Source organism: Rattus rattus, chromosome 4 (assembly GCF_011064425.1).
Source record: "Rattus rattus isolate New Zealand chromosome 4, Rrattus_CSIRO_v1, whole genome shotgun sequence".
NCBI lineage: Eukaryota > Metazoa > Chordata > Mammalia > Rodentia > Muridae > Rattus > Rattus rattus.
In genome coordinates, this window is record NC_046157.1 from 180,538,404 (window position 1) to 180,559,136 (window position 20,733).

At 42.7% G+C, this 20,733-nt stretch overlaps 1 protein-coding gene across 4 annotated transcripts in view; it reads left to right on the forward strand.

The window, feature by feature from the left end:
* Myom1 (myomesin 1) overlaps positions 1-20,733 on the forward strand; it is a 113,185-nt gene that overhangs the window by 49,957 nt on the left and 42,495 nt on the right. For 2 of the 4 annotated variants that reach the window (XM_032901751.1, XM_032901752.1), the window contains 6 exons: positions 4,796-4,920; positions 10,314-10,497; positions 10,812-10,986; positions 13,256-13,377; positions 14,622-14,912; positions 16,663-16,859. In XM_032901751.1, coding sequence (XP_032757642.1) covers positions 4,796-4,920; positions 10,314-10,497; positions 10,812-10,986; positions 13,256-13,377; positions 14,622-14,912; positions 16,663-16,859 — 1,094 coding nt within the window. The remainder of the gene's footprint in view (positions 1-4,795; positions 4,921-10,313; positions 10,498-10,811; positions 10,987-13,255; positions 13,378-14,621; positions 14,913-16,662; positions 16,860-20,733) is intronic. The other 2 variants (XM_032901753.1, XM_032901754.1) reach the window with 1 other exon arrangement.

Sequence of the window (20,733 nt, forward strand, 5' to 3'; positions counted from 1 at the left end):
GTTACTGTGGAGATTGAGTGTGTGTGTGTGTGTGTGTGTGTGTGTGGGTCTTTGTGTGTAAGTGTGTGTGGTGTGTAGTGTGTGTGTATGTGTGTATGTAGGTATGTTTGTGTGTGGGGGTGTGTATGTGGGGTGTGTGTGTATGACGTGCATATGTGTGGGTCTGTTTATGTGTGGGACGTGTTCACACACACGTGCGGGAACACACACATGTATGTGTATATGTTTGTGTGTAGTTCATGCATGTTGGCATGTGCATAGGCACTCATACATGCACAGGCATGTGGGGGGTTGACAGCAAGTGCCTTTCTCGAATGTTCTCTACTTAATGAGTCAGGGTCTCATGCAGCGAGAGCTCATGGGTTCCAGCTAGTAGCAAGCTTGCCCAGGGGATTCTGTGTCTCTGTATCCCAGGCACTGGGAAAGATGGCAGACAACCCCTGCCTGGCTCTTGTATGAGCTCTGCAGAAGCGTCTTTACCCGCTGAACCATCTCACCGGCTCTTGGGCAATTCTTTGACATGATTGGATTTTAATCTATTGTCATGTGTTTATTAGTTGCACCAGTTTTCTTTTTTCCTATTTTCTCTTTTCTTTGGACTTGAGCAGGCTTTAGTTTTTCTCTCACCTGTGTTATCTTGTTCTTCATTGTAGGCTTTGATATCTGACACTTACGCTTATTTTCTCAGCCCACCTTTTCCCTTCCTTGGTGCCATTACTGTCATACACTGTATTTGTGCATAGATTATACACTTTAGTATCATGGTACGTTGACTTCAAGTAGTCACCGATCCTTCAGAGACATGGTAAAAGTTAGAAAAGAGTTTTCTTTTTTAAAAAACCATGATTTTAAAAATCTATTTGTGTTTGTTTCATGTATGTGAGTGTTTTGTCTGCTGTATGTAAATGCACTCTGTGTACATGGTAACGCCAGGCAGAGAAGGCATCGGATCCTCTGGAACTGGAGTTATAGGAGGTTGGGAACCACTCTATGGGTGTTCTCTAGGGAGAACAAACCCTAGTCCTCTGGAAGAGCAGCCGGTGTTCTTCAGGGTGGAGCCATCTCTGCCGCCCCTGAGATCGTCTCTACATTTACTCACGTTTTAATCCTTCCCTTCTTCCTCCTTTCCTTCGTTTCATACAAGGTCTCACAAGCATGTCATGCGACCCGCCCTTCTTCTTCTTCTTCTTCTTCTTCTTCTTCTTCTTCTTCTTCTTCTTCTTCTTCTTCTTCTTCTTCTTCTTCTTCTTCTTCTTCTTCTTCTTCTTCTTCTTCTTCTCTTCTTCTTCTTCTTCTCTTCTTCTCCTTCTTCTCCTTCTTCTTCTCTTCTTCTTCTTTTTCTTTTTCTTCTTCTTCTTCTTCTTCTTCTTCTTCTTCTTCTTCTTCTTCTTCTTCTTCTACTTCTTCTTCTTCTTCTTCTCTTCTTCTTCTTCTTCTTCTTCTTCTTCTTCTTCTTCTTCTTCTTCTTCTCCTCTTCTTCTTCTTCTTCTCTTCTTCTTCTTCTTCTTCTTCTTCTTCTTCTTCTTCTTCTTCTTCTTCTTCTTCTTCTTCTTCTTCTTCTTCTTCTTCTTCTTCTTCTTCTTCTTCTTCTTCTTCTTCTTCTTCTTCTTCTTCTTCTTCTTCTTTTTTTCTTCTTCTCTTTCTCTCTTCTTCTTCTTCTTTCTTCTTCTTTCTTCTTCTTCTTCTTCTTCTTCTTCTTCTTCTTCTTCTTCTTCTTCTTCTTCTTCTTCTTCTTCTTTCTTCTTCTTCTTTCTTTCCTTTTCCTTGAATAGATTCCAAAGTTCTAGCTGACCAGATTTTCTTTCGGCAGAAGCCACATCCCTTAACTTTCTCTTAGGGCGGATTTTCCAGTTATCATCCTTTGTATGTCTGAAAAGGTCTTTGTTTAACATTCACCTTTTAATATATCTTCGTTGAATATAGACATCCAGTTTGGCAGTCTCCAGGCAGAACTTTGAAGGTTTTAGTTCAGTTGAGAGGCAGCCACAATGGCGTGGGGAGCTCGTATCAGTTGCTAAGTGCCACGGGGAGCTCTTGTGTCCCTTGAGCACATGGAGGTTTTACAGCTCTTTAAAGCATCGCGTGCACCAGACAACAAACTTTAAAGAATGGTCCCAGAGCACTAGAAGCAGCCAGAGTAAAGAGGAATGAAAGCTAAAAGAGTAATGAAAGTGACAGCCTCAGAAAGCAGAATTGCTGGCGAGAACAGCTGGTGTCAAACTGTTGCTCAGAGCATGTCCTACACCGTAACAACCACTCTGAGCGCAGTGCACCGAAACCGGTCCCCAGGAGAAGTTTCTAGAACATATGCCATATCGTGACGCTCCCAACTCAAAGGCAGTAAATCCTGTAGGAAGAAACAGGTCATTGCACATTTTAACTTTAAACTTAAAACTCTGGCCAAAGTCCTAGCGATGTAGATATTTTTCTTGAGTTGGTTTGTTGAAAATGAATGGATCCAAGAGCAGCTTCATAGTTTAATTTCTCATGAGGAAGGCACTGCTGAGAGCTGTACAGTGTGGTGTGACATTAACAGCCTTGGGTGGGGGTGACAGGCCATTCTCACTGAAAGTCAACCCTTATTCAATAACACAAATGCTTACTTAGGGAGGTCTAGCAAATCCCCTCTTCTTTTCTAGTGATGCACATTTGGTCATAACAAAGCCATTCGAAACGGGCTTTGTCTCAACAAGTTGTTGAGTTTTCATCCCATGGGAAACACAAGTACTTGATATAAATTACTGGATTAAATTGATGTTTAGGCATTCAAATATTAAATTGGTCAAAAAGAAACGGTTTCTGACAGCTCCCCACAGAAGGTAGCCTATGTTCTCAGGACACTATAGCTATTTCTGTAGCTAACAGATAATCATGTGGCTTCTTTTTAGGGACAGGATGTCTCTGTTCTTATTGAGACATTTTAAATCAATCTTCTGAGATAGATGAATCAAATATCAAAGTGACTTGGGGTCACTGTAGAATAAAGAAACCCTAGCTTTTTAAGGAAATTGCCACTCTCCATTAGACTACATATGGTTTTCATAGTTGCCTGTATTTATATAACAATTAAATTATTTTAGGGAATGAAATAAATGGCTACATTAGACTAATTTTCATCAATAAAACTTCAATAAATTCTTCTGCATGTCCCATTCCTGTCAGGATTGGTAGTATCACGGAGGGGATTAGAATCCTACCATCTACTAGAACATTTACTATCTCACACACACACACACACACACACACACATGCACATACACACATACGCACACACACACACGCACACAGAGAGAGAGAGAGAGAGAGAGAAAGAGAAGAAGAAGAAGAAGAAGAAGAAGAAGAAGAAGAAGAAGAAGAAGAAGAAGAAGAAGAAGAAGAAGAAGAAGAAGAAGAAGAAGAGGAGAAGAAGATGATGATGATGGTGATCTGGACTTATAACTAACTGTTGTCATTGTGATTTTTGTTCCTGAGTCTGGAGTACATCTTTTTTCGCTGCTTGCTTCTCAGATATTGTCTCTATGGCTGGCTTTAGAATTTCAATTATGGTGTTCATCACTGGGTGTCGTTTTCTTCCTGTAGGTTGTGCTTAGGCTCAACACACTTCTCAGGTCTGTGGGTTCAGTATAGGTTCTTTAAATATTTTTTTTATCCCCTTCTCCCTCCTCTACTGTAGGAACTTCAATTATGGGCCACTTGAGACCAGTTGACATTGTTTCTCAGCCAGTTGGTGCTGTGTCCCCTCAGCCTTCATCCTCTTGAACAAAATGGAATGTTTATAGCCATGGTCCACATTTGTAACACTTCCATTGTTTATAGCCATGGTCTACATTTGTAACACTTTCATTGTTTATAGCCATGGTCTACATTTGTAACACTTCCATTGTTTATAGCCATGGTCTACATTTGTAACACTTCCATGTCCTTGTCTACTAATCTTTGCTTAGCCACTCAGACATGATGCTCATTCTGTGACCTGTGGCATCTCTGGGTTTGTTACTAATAATAAATCCTCCCCTCTCTGTGTACACTTGCTTTCATACATACTTGGGTTTTTTTTTGTTGTTGTTTTTTTTTTTTTTATCAGATACCAGATATTTTGAGTTTATTTTGCTTGGTGCTGGGTTTATGTTTCTAGAAATGCCTTTGAGCCCTGTTTTGAGGAAACAAATCTTTTCAAGGTGGCAGGGAGTTCAGCTGTTGAGGAGAGAAGGAGGAAGGAGGAAGGAGGAAGGAGGAAGGAGGGAAGGAGGAAGGAGGAAGGAGGAAGGAGGAAGGAGGAAGGAGGGAAGGAGGAAGGAGGGAAGAAGGAGGAAGGAGGAAGGAGGGAGGAGGAAGGAGGAAGGAGGAAGGAGGGAGCAAGAGGAAGGGAGGAAAGCTGTGTTCCAAAAAAGATGCCGAAATTGTGAGGTAAATCCAGAGAACACCACGTGACTCCCACAACACTTCTGATCTTGACCTTGATTAACCCCACCTTCTCATAACCCAGTCTGGACTGCAGTTTGCACTTTATGTGCTTTGGAACACAAGCGCCTTGCACAGCTCAACTTCGATTTTCAGCAATTCAACTATAAAGCACTCAGAGACAAGTCTGATCCCAGGTCTCTTCCGCTGTCTGTATGCTAAATGCACAGTATCATCTGGAAAACCGGATGAACGAATGACTTTGTTTTCTAGAGAAGAGCTTAGAGACGAGGTTTCCTCTCTCACAGATGCGAGAGAGAAGCATCTGTGGTCCTCCATGTGCCCCCGGCTCCCCCTGAGTATATGCAGCTCACTTTCCCTTGTTGTTTTTCAGAGGGTGTCATTCCTGGGCCCCCCACAGACCTCTCTGTCACCGAGGCCACCCGGAGTTATGTAGTGCTGAGCTGGAAACCCCCTGGGCAGCGAGGCCATGAAGGCATCATGTACTTTGTAGAAAAGGTAAGACCCCAGCACTATCAGCCGCGCCACCTCCTAATGTCTTCTTTCCTTAAGCTGTGCTCTTTTCTAATGACAGGAAGTGAAGGAGGGCAGCGGGAGGAATAATCGAAGTTGTTTAAATCCTTACAGATTATGAGCGGTCTCCATTGAAAATGTATATGCCACACGGATCTTTATCACAGCACCCAAGACTAGCCCGTGCCCCTGAAACTACAGATTGCCTGCATGGCGGTGTTTTCTAGTGCCGCTCCTCACTCTGGTGTTGGCTGTTTGCTGGTTCTTGTGTTGATGAGGAGACATGATGAGGGTAGATGGAATGAGAACAGAGACGATACTTTAGACAGTAGGGAAAGGTGAGGACAGTGAGCCTTCGCGCACCACGGTGTGAAGCAGTCTCTTCACCACAACAGAGTGGGCAACGAAACAAACCAACCCGAGTTGCCAATTCTTTTCCCCAAACGTCTTATAATCACGGTGGGGATCAGACTATGGGAGGGCAGCACACAATGAAGCAGATGGGTGAGGAGGATGTGAGAGCCTATCCGATCATGCCGCCCCACCTGATATCCAAGGAGCTAAGATGAGCACATGGTACAGGGGCAGCGGCGGGCCAGGGCATTACTGAGGACAGCAGCCAGCACTGAAATGCATGAGAATCGTCAGACAAAGGGCAGGAGTCCGTCATGAGAGCATGGCTCCGGAAAGGATATTTAAGAAAAACTTAACACGAAGCTCCAAGTCCATGGTTAATGAAGTTTTGATTGGTGTGTAAGGGCTGTAGGGCACTTGCCTAGCATTTGTGATGCCTCTGGTTCAGTCCCCTCTGCCACAAAAAAATGAGATTAGGATCTATTTTTCTTTTTGTCTGACATGTAAACACATTTATGTATTTATTTATGTATTTATTCAGAGTAATGTGCTATTGTCAACCACAAATGAAGCTAGTGTTTATGATTTAAAATTTAATATTTGCAAAATTATAAAAAAGGAATCCTTCCCACCCCCCCACCCTCACAAAAAAATCTGAAATTCACTTTTCCTGTTCTATCTGGATTGCTACTTTGATTGTTTGATTTCAGAACAACTGTCAGGTTGCCTTCCCTTGCATTTACCTTGAGAGGACTCAAATCTCAGGACTGTAGCTTATGGAGTCGTCTGCAAATTAGGTGGCAATATAAAACTCTGTGTGTTCTACAGTGCTGGGTTTGAAGCTCAAGTTCACACATACCAGGCTACTCCTCTGCCTCACTTCCCCTCCCCCCCTTCATGTGATCTAATCACTGCCTCCTGAGTACTGTGCTTACAGGCTTGTGCCTCGAGGCCTGGCCAACATACAGACTTATATAATGAGTTCCGTTATTGTATTTTCATGTAATTTCATAGCCTTCTCTCCTCCTCCCCTTCTTCTCCCCCACCTTACTCCTCTTTCTCTGTCCCATGGTCTTGTTTTGTTTTTAGAGGTTTTGTTGCTGCTGTTGTTGTTGTTGTTGTTGTTGTTTGGGTTTTTGGGTAACCCAGTGGGTTTCACTAGGGTCGCTTACAGGAGCATGGTTCAGGGATTGTTTATGAGAACGTCGGTGCCTTACCAGCGGCTATTCCACTGGAGAAAATGTCACCCCTTCACTACCAACCACTAACTAAGAAGTGTCCACAAGATCGTGCCTACTCCATGACCTAGAGTGTTAGCCAGCCTAATTATATACAGATCTTTCAATATACACACCTTTCAGTATGCAAATTTTAAATATATGCTTATATATGTATATAATGTATATATGCATATATATACACATACATACATATTTATGTGTGTACGCACATGGCAGCACATATTATGGAAGCTGGTTTCCTCCCTCCTCCATGTGGGTCTCAGGATTAAATTAGGCAGGTGAGTCTGATGGTAGTGGCCTTTGTCCCCACCGAGCCATCTCACTGGTGAAGTATGTAAGCATATGACAGCCCTGTAGTTACTTCAAGTTGGTGGCTCTCAGGAGTTACACCAGAGGAACACAGGTCACAGCTTGCGGCTCTCCTGATTATTAATTAATTTTCTTGCAGTGAGCTTTTCTGCGGTCCCTGAGGTGGGATGGCTCCCTTCTCGTCTCCAGCAAACTGCTAACAACAAACTCGTGGCGCTTTCCCATGCCACATGGGCTTCTTTCAAGAGTCCGGTTTTATGAAATCTAAAAGTATATTTAGAGTTTCATATCTTATAAATGTTATCCACTAATACAATACAACTTGGGTGGTGTCCTAGGCACTTTTCCACTTTAATAGAAGCAATGATAGAGTAATAGCTAAGCATGTACTTCCTGGTATATTTCACACACACACACCCACGCTCACTGCATTTCTTTGAAACACTGCCCAGGAAGAGGCTCTGAATTAGCCCTGGGACTGTAATTACCGTTTTGCTGAAACAATGACGCATAACAACCCACCCTGAGACACGGTCTTCACATGAATCAGCACTGGCTTCTTCTGTTGACCATTTCCTCTGGCCACACCAATCTGAATTTTTCCATGAAAGTCTGTAACTTTCCCAGATCAAAATACATATCATCTGTTATTAAACGATTAAACACTTTTTTTTTTTACCAGCATGCTCAGATGGATGGAATGAAAGATAATATTTAAGAGTATGGCATCACATGGAGAAGCTTCACAGAGGGTATTCCACTCTTACAGCATCCGGGATGCTGGATGCTGGAGGAGTAAGGACGCAGACATAGGATGTGCAGAGACCTGGGATGCATTTGCAGGATTTTTTAAACGCCAAGCCGCTCTGCTCTAGGTCTCTTTCTGGTGGGCCATTTATAAGGTTTTGGCCTTTGCACAGGTTTACTTACTGGTCCCCTGACACATTTTTCACCAACCTAGAACGTTCATACATCCACAGTGCTATCTCCTAGGCTATCCTATGCTTACAGTTGATGGAACTTTCACCGGGGATTTGTATGCACAGGAACTATGTGCTGGTCTGCCATGTTACAGGCTCATACTCAAACATTGAAGCCGTGCCTGTGATCCCTAAGACGGTTGAAACTGAGGGCCTCAGTAGAGAGAGAACCAAGTGAATCAAGATCTTCCTTTAAACTATCCTATCCCACTGCGTTCTTTCCAGCCTCAAACTTTACCTCAGATGGCTCATGTCTTGGGTATTTTCCCTCATTTCCCTCTCAAAAATCTAGTTACGTCAGTCGCAGAACAATGCCACTCACTCACTGTGCTTTATCTTTAGGAATGGAAGTGAAGTGTGGTGTTTGCCGGAGGCTGCGTAATGAACAGCACTTGTTATATACCTTCGTAATTCTTAGCAGCGACCCTGTGTGGGTCACACTTTTATTTTCATTTGCCCATTTTATAAATAAGGAAACTAGGTCATTGATAGGTTTTATAATTTGCCCCAGATCACACAGTAGGTACAAGGCAGAGGTAGGATTCAAACATAGGGAAATCTTGGCAGGGATCGGTAAGTCCAACTATGGGATGAGCATCTCTAATCCAAAAATCCAAATTCCTGATCCAATCCAACACACTTAAAATGTTTTGAGATTTGGGTTGGGGATGATTAAATAGTAAAGTCTATGTAGGTTTCACACACACACACACAAACACACACACATGCATTCACGCACAATTCTAAAATTGCACACACTTGTAGTTCTGCACACTTGAAATAAGGGATAAGCTACCCGCATTGTGCTGGGCTGCTTCCAAAGCTTAAATCTGCTCCTCTCAATAGTGGGGGCAGTGCAGTCAGGCAGGTTGAAATTATAATGGCTTATATCATCCCCAGCGCAGCAGAAAGCAGATATTGTCTTTTTTACTATGAAAGTAAAAATGATAAATAATTGCTCTGGTCTTTCCCTGAGGAGACACGCCAAGAATATAAAGATGTGGGAGAATTTCATCACTTACAGGAGCAGATCACACATGCAAATGACACTTTACCGTGAACTGTATTGGAGGAACACCAGAGTTTCACCTTGTTAAATTTACCTGTTATACAGATGAGAAGGTTGAGGCCAAGAGCACCCATTTCACATTCCAAGGTCATCCAGCTCCTTACTAGTTGGGTCTAGACCCTTTGGGTCCCTTCTGTCATGCTCCTGAAACATGTCAAGTCAACAGAAATCACACTGGATAGTGTACTGGAAACTTCTGTGTCATCATTGACAGCTAGTCTGCCTATTACGAAGTACAGATTTCTGGGAGATTATGTTGAAAATGACTTTTAACGTATAAAAATCTCAGGCAAGAGCAACGGAGTTGTGCCTTTGCTGACCAAGAGCAGAGCTGGGCTTAGGGTTCGGAGAAGGGTCTTTTAGTTCTCTTCAGACGGTGCTCTGTCCTGCTAGACTTGTTCTCTGACTGTGCCATGACCCGTCAACTCGGAAACTCACATCTTCATCCAAGGGCTTCCAAGTCACTGTAGGAATAGAATTTATTCATTCATACATTGCATAATTTTTTGTTTGGTTGTTTTGTTTTTGTTTTTGTTTTTTGAGACAGAGTCTGCTCTGTATCCTATCTGGCCTGGAAGTCGCAGTAGCCCAGCACGTCTTCGATCTCATGACTTTTCCTCCTGCTTCAGCCTCTTGAGGGCTGAGGTAACATACCTGTGCCACTACAACTCTGAGGTAACCTGTGCCACTACACCTCTGAGGTAACCTGTGCCACTACACCTCTGAGGTAACCTGTGCCACTACACCTCTGAGGAGTCTCTTTAAGTTTGTTTGTGTTTTTAGAAAGTATTTTATGATTTATTCCAAAATTTGGGCACAGTTTCACAAAGAAACATCTTTGGACTGCTATAACCTTACATACTTGTTCATTCACTCAGAGAAGAAACTCTGAGTGCCCTTCTAGGCTGAGGCAGGACATTGAGCTCGTGGAATGCACCTTCTGGTAGAGGAGACAACGAATAATTACATTTCTACTAGCAACAAGTGTTTTGATCACAAAATACAGCAGGGAAACGTAGCAAGAGAAGGCCCCGAATTCTTCCAAACTGGTGAAGGGAGGCGTTTCCGAGGAGGCGACAGCTAGTGCAGGGCGGAAGCAACGTTTCAGAAATTTAAGTATCGAGATGGTTTATTGAATCCACCAACCCCATCCTTCTTTTTTTTCCCCACCCACCCTCGAAGTAAAAACTTCTATAAGTAGATGGACAGCTTGCTTATATACAAATGAAGCAAAGTGCTAAAATTGTTTATCAAACACTAAAAAGCTGGATTGAATGTAGAATCTTGGGGCCTCCAGATGTCCTTTCTTCCACATCTCTTCTCCAGACCCGCTGTAGAAAGCAGGGCGGTTTGTCAGCAGGTAAATAGGCATGGGCCCTCTTTGTGCTCCGGGCGCTTCCAGTGATGTCAGTGTTCCTGTTGCAGTGTGATGTGGGAACGGAAAACTGGCAGCGTGTCAACACAGAACTCCCAGTGAAGTCGCCTCGCTTTGCTCTGTTTGACCTGGTGGAGGGGAAATCTTACCGCTTCCGTGTCCGCTGCTCAAATTCAGCAGGAGTTGGTGAACCCTCAGAGTCAACCGAAGTGACCGTCGTAGGGGACAAACTTGGTAAGTGTAGGGTCAGACCAAGCAACTGTGACATTATGTGGAATTCCAAACCAAGAATAAAACAGCATGGCTTTGCTCATGCAAAACAGACATCACAGGTTTCAACAGCGGCTATAGTAGTCAGTGTCCTTAGACATTTCATTTTCTCATGTTTCCTAAATGACATTTGTTTAGCACAATCCATTATAAAGCAGAGCAACTGCATGTTTTACATGAATGTGCAAAATATTAATACATGCATTTTCTGCACACGTGGTGGAAATGAAATATATTAAACAACCTTGAGTTTGACCACCATTTTCCTCTTTACACAGATATCCCCAAAGCCCCTGGCAAAATCATCCCAAGTAGAAATACAGATACCTCAGTGGTGGTTTCTTGGGAGGAGTCCAAGGATGCCAAAGAGCTGGTTGGGTACTACATCGAGTCCAGTGTGGTTGGCTCTGGCCAGTGGGAACCCTGCAACAACAACCCAGTGAAGGGCTCACGGTAATGTATTTGTGTGTGTGTGTGTGTGTGTGTGTGTGTGCTTGCACGTGCGTGTGTTCATGTACTCGTTCACTTGTATGTGTGCATGTGTGTTCCAGGATCACTGTAACTACACGTAGTACACACATCCAGTGGAAGAACACACACACACACACACACACACACACACAGGCACATGCACACACACACACCACACACACACAGGCACAGGCACACACACACACACACACACACACACAGGCACATGCACACACACGCACACACACACACACACAGACACACACACACACACACACACACACACAGCTAGAGAGATGACTAAGCAGTCAAAGCATCCTGCTGTTGCAGAGATCCTGCTCTTTCTAGTTCAGTTCCTAGCACCCACATTGGAGATTCACAACCCCGTGTAACTCTAGTTCCAAGGGATCTGACAGTCTCTTTGGACCTCTATGGGCATCTCCATATACAGGCATACCCCCAAACATACAGATATAATTAAAATATAATATAGGTTTAATTTAAAAAATTAAGAACACATATACACATTTTTTTAGCTAGCCAAGTGAATTTAAAGGTGAGCATGGCTAGTGTAATATATTTGGAAAAAGGACTTGTGATGTCAGATGCATAAGAGAAACATAAAATATCACCTAAAAGTTTATTTTATAATTCTTCCCTGATTCTCTTGAATATTTTTTTTTCCCACTGACACTTGATGGTCTTTTACACACAAAGTAGTAGCAGACTTTAAGGACCTAACATGCTCTACTAGATGTGTACACCTTGGTGTTTCAAAAGAACAGCACTTTACAAACTCTGAACGTCAACATGATCAAACCCAGGACCAAGCAGACAGAAATCCCACAGAAACAGGGCATCTGCATAGTTTGCCACCTCTTTGTATCTGTTTTCAATGTGGGAAAAGTTGGGTTTTCTCTTACTTTTAATTGTTTTCTCAACCAGCCAAGCTGCTTTAGTTTAGGACAAATCTGAGAAGCAACCCTAGAATATCTGATGGGCTTGTTGTGCAGCTTCTGCCTGGCCTTTTCCCAAGGCCACAGACTCCCGGAGCATGAGAGGAAGCAGAACCCCAGAGGCTGGAGGCCACCAGATTAAGGGAGAGGGCAGCAGATTTCACAGGACATTTATTTCTTAGACTGAAATGTTCGTGCATTCTATTCCTATCCTGGGGCACTTAGAAGCCCAGGACCCCAGCATCTACCTTTAACAACAATAACAACAACAACAACAACAATAACAACAACAACAAAAAAAGCAGGGGCCAGTGAAAGCCAGACAGTATGTTATTCATCGTCATGTCCATAACTAATGTCGTGACCCCTGAAATGCTCGATAGATATTCACCAAACCACTCGACCCTACCTAGACTGAAAGATTCCGCTTCCTTTATTAAATATTTGAACAGTGAGTGGTAATGGCGTCATTAGCAGAACTGTTAGTTCCTTTAGGTTACAATCTTCAGGGCTGGTTTCCATGCTACAGTGACTCCTGGAATGCTACATATAGCTACAGCAGCTACATATAGCTACAGCAGCTGTGGAGGGGTATGGTGGTTGTAAATGTGAATCTACCAGGGGGTTCATACCTTATTGTTGGAACTTTGTATCCACATGGTAGTTCTGGGGCCAGATTCCAGTGCCATTTCTCTCGTCTCTGGCATAAAGGAAGTAGCAACTAGGTTTTATCATTCCCTTACATTTTAAGTCTATACCTGAAGTAGCTACCCGTGATGTTGTCAACAGACCTATTACTTAGTCAGTGCCTCATTTGTGCTAGACCCACTAATGATATTTTAAATACTCTCTAATTTATCTTTAGGCAGAATTGATATGTGGTAGACTTAATGTTTCCTTGTCGAACATTTTCTGATGAACATTCAGGAGAAGCCAGGCACACACACACACACACACACACACACACACACACACACACACACACTCCTCTCCTCCCTCCCCTCCCTCCCTCCCCTCCCCTCCCCTCCTCCTCCTCCCTCTCCCTCCCTCCCCCCTCCCCCCCCCCCCTCCCTCTCTCTCTCTCCCTCTCTGACAGTGAGTTTTATAAATTGCCCACATGGTCTTCTTGTCTAAGGTGCATATATTACTGGAAGCTCTCAGTGTCTTTTCCCTCTTTTTGAAAAATGAATCTTTTCAGTACAATCCAGGCGTCCAGACCATTCAGTTAAGCTGCCAATCACTTCCCCTAATGCTCTTCCTAGGAAAGGCTCTGAAAGCTTTCTTTCACCTTTTAGATTTACTTGCCATGGACTGACAACTGGTCAGAGCTATATTTTCCGGGTCAGAGCAGTGAACGCAGCTGGACTTAGTGAATACTCCCAGGATTCGGAAGCTATTGAGGTCAAAGCTGCTATTGGTAAGTTCCTTTTACATATCTTGGTCAAGGAGAATACTGAATCTTCCTAATTTTCCATCATTTCCATAAGCGGTTTAGAGTTTCTAATTTCATTCCATGGTTCCATCATTAAATGACCATCTTCTCTGACTCCAACTGATGCTAACCTTCCGTAGCTGACGTCTTACAGGTCTCCACCACTCACCAGCGTCTACATTGTAGTGTTTCCATCTTCACATCCCAGTCTCCTCAGACATTCCCCAGTGTACGAAACTTCATGCTAACTTCATGTTCATCCCAGGACCCGGCAGGCCACCCCACTTCCGTGAAGTGGTACATCACCATAGCTTGTGTCATACTGTGTCTAAAAGCCATCTCATCTGCAACAGAGCCTGGCTTCTTCCTAACAGCATATTACCATGCAGCCGAAATTCATACTAGACACATGCGGCTGCTTAAGCACATATTTCATCTCTGTTTGCAAACTAACCAACAGAGTAACATCTTTAAAAGGTAATTATACGTATATGTGTGTTGTATCTCCCAATCGTGGGTAGAGTGGGTAAGGGATCCAGCTGGTTCAGAAAAACAGAGATAAAATGTGCGTATGCTAACATATGAATGGAAAGAGCACATTGTTATGATGTGTAAAGCCCCAATATCACTGAAAAAAAAAAAGATTAGGTGGGTGTGACAGTGTGGGAAAGCTGAAACAGGAGAATTATGAACTGAAGGTCCTGTGCTACATAGCAAGACACTGTCTCAAAAGCTAGAGCAGCAGAACTACAACAGCCACATTGAAGGTCAGCTTTCTCCTTTGCCTTCCTGTAAGGTGTACAGTAGTAGACATATTGTTGTATGGGTTGGGAGGTACAACATTGCTGTTGCACTAACAGTCACGATTTGTATAAGTGTTAAACAGTGTCTTTAACTTTGTGTCTGTGCACTTTGCGGTCCTTTCTCTATTCTGTTGAATATTAGAGCATCTATCTCCCAAGAGATTTGCTTTTTCCTGTATAAACTAAAAACCTTTGGGGTTCCGCAAATAGAAATGGTTCCTGTTCTGTCTGCAGTTTGTTTCTGTTCTCGTTTCTTCTTCTTCTTCCAAACTACAGGGAAGTTAAACTGTTCCCTGGCGTACATTGTTAAACCAAGATTGGTTTTCGCTCTGCTTGCCGTCCTAAATGTCGATGTTCGTTTTGCTCCAAGAGTAACATGTACAGGGTCTAGCTCATGCCGTTTCTGTTGTTGTCTGGTGACTGTAGGGGGAGGAGTGTCTCCAGATGTGTGGCCTCAACTGAGTGATACGCCTGGTGGACTAACAGACTCCGGGGGGGCCATGAGTGGAGCCTCCCCGCCAACCTCTCAGAAAGATGCTTTGCCCAGTAGCAAACCTAATAAACCTTCACCACCCAGTAGCCCTTCCAACCGGGGCCAGAAAGAAGTAAGTAAAGTAAATGGATCAGTTCAGGAGGAGCTCAGCCCGCCACCCATGGAGGTAGCTCCCAAGGAGCAAAGTAAATCTGGGCCCCTGGAAAAGAAGAAGGATCCAGTAGGTGAGAACTGCCAAGTCCACCCCTTCATGCATCATCTCATCATTGCCCTCACCTCTCACTGTCCGGATCACTCGCTTCCTCCGTGTTCATGCTGCCTCGGTGTCGCTTCTGAATTTCATGTTTCTATCAGCCATTCAACGCGCTTTCATCTCATACGCTATCAGAGTCATCTTGTGGCGTTTATGTGTCATTTCTTAGGCTTAGCAGTGACAAAATGTTTACAGGACCTCTTGGGTGAAGTGAGTTAGTCGGGAAGATAGTCTACACCCTAGACATGAGGGTAGGAAGGACTTGAAGATCAACCGGGTCACGTGCAGCTCTTTGACCCATTCGTGCTCAGGACATGCACAGGAAAATATTTCACCATGAAGTGACAGTGGACCAAGCTCAGAGTTATTCATTTCTGTTGTTCAACCTCGGGCTTTTAAACGACTGTTCATATTTCACTCAAATCAGTAGTTCTTGGCGGAAGTGAAAAGCTCAGAATAGTATTATAGTCACGGAGAGCTATATCCTATAATACTCCTTCCTAGAAGGGACTCATGGGAGATTATATGTTAGAAAGCTAATTATGAGCTGGGTGGGTGCTTTGGGTTAGTGTGTTATATAATGTATCATATAAAAAGCACTGATAATTTTTAAGTGTCTCTTGTCCATTCCCAATCTCTTTCCACTCCAGCTTTCATAATTCTTCTACTTCCCTGTTTTTAACCCTTATTTATGTCATTAAATAAGAATAAGTGGGGTAGTCTTCATAAGTGTTCTGAAATAGGATACACACACACACACACACACAAACACACACACACACACACACACACACACACACGAAATGACTTTATCACAAAGGTTATCTTTGTCCCCAAAAGTTGCTTTCCATAGGAACGAGATAATTTATGTAACTCTCACAAATTCAAACAAATACCTGGAAACATTCTGATGTGCTTGCACAGCTAGAAGGACTTCTTGCTGTCACCACACCTTTCTTTCTTCATTGCAAACCATCATTTCGGTGGCCAGATGTAAAGGGGACCAGCAAAGCCGTGTAAATATACAACGGCTTTTGCAATGTCCTTCGGGCATTTTCTCTAGCTGGGCACTAGCAAATGCAGCACTGGCTGCCTAGCCTTATGTGCTGTATACCAGGAATTTAAAAGCACAGGAGTTAAAATGGCTGTGATAAACATGTATCTACCAAGAGAAAGACATATGGAGAGTTGTGCCTTGTGCTGTAAAGTAATTTTTTAAAGGAGCATTTGGCAGAGCTCCAGGACATCTTCCTGACTGGAGTATACACAAACATCTATCAGGATGAGTGTATGGGGATACAGACCATTTGGAACTGTGTGGAGATGATAATAATAAGCAAACTGAGATAGAAACCAAGATATATACAAACTCTACTGTCAACAGTGGCCAAATAAAAACAAACCTTGAAACAATAAAATTGTAGATTCCCAAAGGGAATATTTTGTCGCATGGGGAGATCACTTTGTTGAGGACATACCATTTCTCCAGACGGATTTTTAAAAACTCTTCGTTTGATGATTACAGTACACTTTCTCAGTATCTCTTCTTTTTCTTGTGCACCAAGCCAGGCACCAAGTTTCAGACCCACCTTGCATTTTTCTCACATTTTCATTGTGCCCTATGTCTAGCGCCCTCTTACACAGTGCCAGGCCAGGATGATGAATGTACTCAGACTCAGAAATGCATGTCTCTTACTCATGAGCTCTTCGTCTCGCAACAGCGGTGCCATCTCCACCCTATGACATCACTTGTCTTGAAAGTTTTCGAGACTCAATGGTTCTTGGATGGAAGCAGCCAGATAAGACCGGCGGGGCAGAGATTACGGGCTATTACGTGAACTATCGTGAGGTGGTTGGCGGGGTGCCAGGAAAATGGAGGGAAGCCAACATCAAGGCTGTGAGCGATGCAGCCTACAAGGTGAGCGAGCGAGCACGTCTCTCTGTGGAGTGACGCATCCTGTGCATGGCGAAATGCTTGCATGTGCACACCCAGGACCTGTTAAAGGGTTTGTGTCATCTAGCCAGTGTCCATTGTCAACACTAGTGTGACTCTGTGAAAAATATCCCTTGGTGATAAGATGACTGGCCAAGCCGGACTTACATTTTCTCTTTCAAATGTAAGCGTAACTTTTTAAAGGATATTCATTACAAAATGTGTATTTCTTGTGAGAACTAGTATTTTCTTTTAAAACTTGTGAAATTATCTGTAATTATATATCACTAGATCCCAACGTTGCTAGATCCAATATCTCTGGTTTGTTTTTAATTTTCACTGTTAAAATCATGATGAGTAACCAGCTTACTTGCCCTTCCTCCTCGTGATGCGTTCTCTATGATAGTGTCTCTTACACCCGGAAAGAAGAACATGTGTCAGGGAGTGGAGGAGAACTCCTGTCAGTGTGGGTGGAGTGGGACTTCACTGCTCCACCTATCATGAGTGACTCTTTATGTGGGCTCAGCTGTTGACCATAGCATCACCTGCTAGGTCCAGTTGCCAAATCCCAGCACTCCAGACACACACACGGTGAGAGTCCAGAACAAGGTCAGGCCAGGCCACCAGGAAATACCCTATGTTGAAATCAGTACCACACTACTTCTACCTAACATTTGAAATCTATGACATAGGAATGCTAGCACAAAACTGTTTTATTTTCTGTCACAGGTTCTCATTAGGTAGCCCAGACTGGCCTCAAACTTGTAACCATACTGCCTCATCCACCGAGTACTGTCAGCATGCACCACCACATCCAGCTACAAAGTTGTACCTCCATCACATATGGTATCCCACCAAACAGCTCTATCATGATATGCCATCTATTCCCTTACTGATTACTGTGCAGGCCATCTTACAGATCTGCTGCTGCTGCTGATGCTGATGCTGTTGTTGTTGTTGTTGTTGTTGCAGCAGGATACTTGATCATGCTGTGAACCCTGAGATTGTGTTACTTACTGAACAAACCTGTTTCTAATTGTAGTGCAGCTCAGCCCTTAGCACACACCTTTAATCCCTCTGGTTGGAATAAAAACATGCCCTTAGTATATGTTTTTAATCCTAAACATGAAGGTAAAGTTAGTTTGTAGAAGAACGTACCCATGTTTGAAAGTGATATCTAATTGAGAGGTATAAATCGTAACATCATTGTTATGTTGCTTAATGTAACTAAATACTGCAACTGTAACTTTCATTGTTTGTCATCTCTGAGGCTCCTTGTCTCCACCTACTAACCTAGGCTTAGTCCTGGAATCAGATGAATCAAAGAAAGATTTGACAGACTAGGGTATGCCCAACTCTTATAGAACAGGAAAGAGAAGCTATTTAAGAAAGCACAGGAAGGACGGAGGTAGTTTCACCAGGACAGATGTAGAGACAGGTTGCAGAGGGAGAACAAGGTAGACACAGGTGAAGGCAGAGGAGAATGAGAAGGAACCAGAAGATTAGAACAGATTGCCAGAGTTAGTTTAAGACCAAGCAGAGCAAAAAGTCAGAGGCAGAGAGAGAGAGAAAAGGGGAGGGGGGGGGGAGAGAAGCCAGATTGAATCAGTTAGCTTCGAGAGGAATTTGAACCAGAACAGCTGAGGTGAGATCAGAAAGAACTAGGAAGGGGTGAGCTTATTCAACAGAAAGTCTCATTAGCTGAAAACCTTCTAGGCCTAGATTGCACAGAGCCTAGACGATTCCAGGACTAAGTCTAGGTTAGCAGGTGGAGACAAGAAGCCTCAGAGATGACAAACAATGAAAGTTACAGTTGCAGTTTTTAGCTACATCAAGCAACATAACAATGATGTTACAATGCATGCTAACACACATAGGCACAGTTTCTAGGCTTGTTGAGTTAGAACCTCTGTTAGTCTTCCCCTCCTCTGTGCAGCTCTCTACTGCTTCCTGAAGTGTGTGGAATCCTTGGTCTGCATCCATGCCCACATTTGACTATTCAAACATTCTCAGTTTTGATAATTTGAGTGTCAAATGAGTTCCAAGGTCTTTTCCTGTAAGCAGGCTCCGTTTTTCTATACTCTTCTCTAGTACGCCATTCAAAGTCTCACTCACTTTCTTCATGGTTTTCCTCCCAACCTGCAGCAATCTTTAGTGTTGTAAACACAATTAGCGAATGCATGTCTCTTAGCAGAAAGGTCTCCCTTAGGCCAGGGTCACAGAGATTCTGCATTTGGTCACGTTCTAGAAGCCTTTCGGATGCTCATATCTGAGTCACTAATTCAGCTTTGAGGTTCGTATGTGTTGTGAGCCGAGGGTCAAAATCGATCTCCCCCCAACGGAGGCACCGTTCCACAAACACCTAGTGAGATTCCTCTTTCCCATGATTCTTCTTACTCACGTCTGTCCTGTGCTCTGTGTCCTCTGCACTGGTCAGTTTGTCTGCCTCTGACAAATTAACAGTCCACTAGTCCTGTCATCACTGTTTACTGGCAAATGACCCATCCTCCCATTTCCTTGTGCTTTCAGGGTCACTCAGCTCTTTGCCCTTTGGTATAAATTACAGATCCAGGTTTCTACTAATTTCCGCCAAAAACCAAGACAAAGCACAAGGAAAAATTATACATTGAACTAAAATCTGTTAGAATTCTGATGGAAGGTGCAGAGAATTTATCTGTATGTTGAGGAGAAATTGGTAGATTAAATATATTGATTCTTCCAGCTCTTGAGCATTAGTAGTTTTCTCCATTTATTTGTGTGTGTATGTGTGTGGCATACTTGTGGAGGTCAAAGGACAATTCACAGAAATAAAAAAAATGCAAATACCGTATAATGATTTTTTTACATATGGCTGTTTCACTTTTTGTTAACTTAAACATGAATTTATAGGTTCTTTGGGACTCTCTTAGAAATAGTCCTATTAAATGCAAATAATACATTTACTTCTTCACTTCCAAATTTTACCAGTTATACTTCGTTTTCTTATGTTACTTTCTACCTACAACCTCTAACAGGAATGGCAATGTTGTCATTACAAACATGATCCTTTGGGGGGTTTTTTGTTTGTTTGTTTGCTCATTTGCTTGTTTTTTCATTTTTTTTTTGATACAAGGTCTTACAGTGTAACCTAGGTGGCCTAGAACTTGCAGCAATCCTCCTGTCTCACATCTGAGTACTGGGATTATAGGCACATACCAGCACACAACCTTTTCGTTTTGTTATGATTTTGAAGTGCTAAGGCTGGAAGCCAGGGCCTCATGCATGACTGATAAGCACTTTACCACAGGATCACAGCACCAGTCCTTGGTATTTATCTTACAGTAAAAACATTCCAACATGAGCATTATATAGTTACTTTGTAGCTAGTATTACCAGATGAAGGAGAGTTTTATTTTAGCCCTTGTTTGTTAAAAGTGAATTTGAATTTTTTTTTTAAAAAAAAAGAATCAGAGTGGTCACATACTATATTTCCTTAGAATAGCCAACCAATTGAATAAAAATCTGTAGTCCTTTGAAAAAAATATATACTGTATTTTGTTGATCAGCTTCTTGCTGTAGTGCAAATGAAAACATTGTCCGGAGAGTAGCTAGAATGTTATACCAATGAATGGTATGAACAGTACAGGAAGAGAAAGCTGTGGGATCATCTCACTAGAAAACCTGCTCATTTAAAATGTTGCTTTATGTATTTCGAGATGACATTATTACATGAAGACCAAGTGAGTCTTTCATGCTAATGGTTAAGTTTTGCCTTAAAGACAGTGTTTTTGATTACTGATGATACTGTACAGGTTTTCCTTTTAGTTGGTGTTTACATGGCTTGTAACTTTTTATCATTTAATTTTCAATCTTCCAGTAT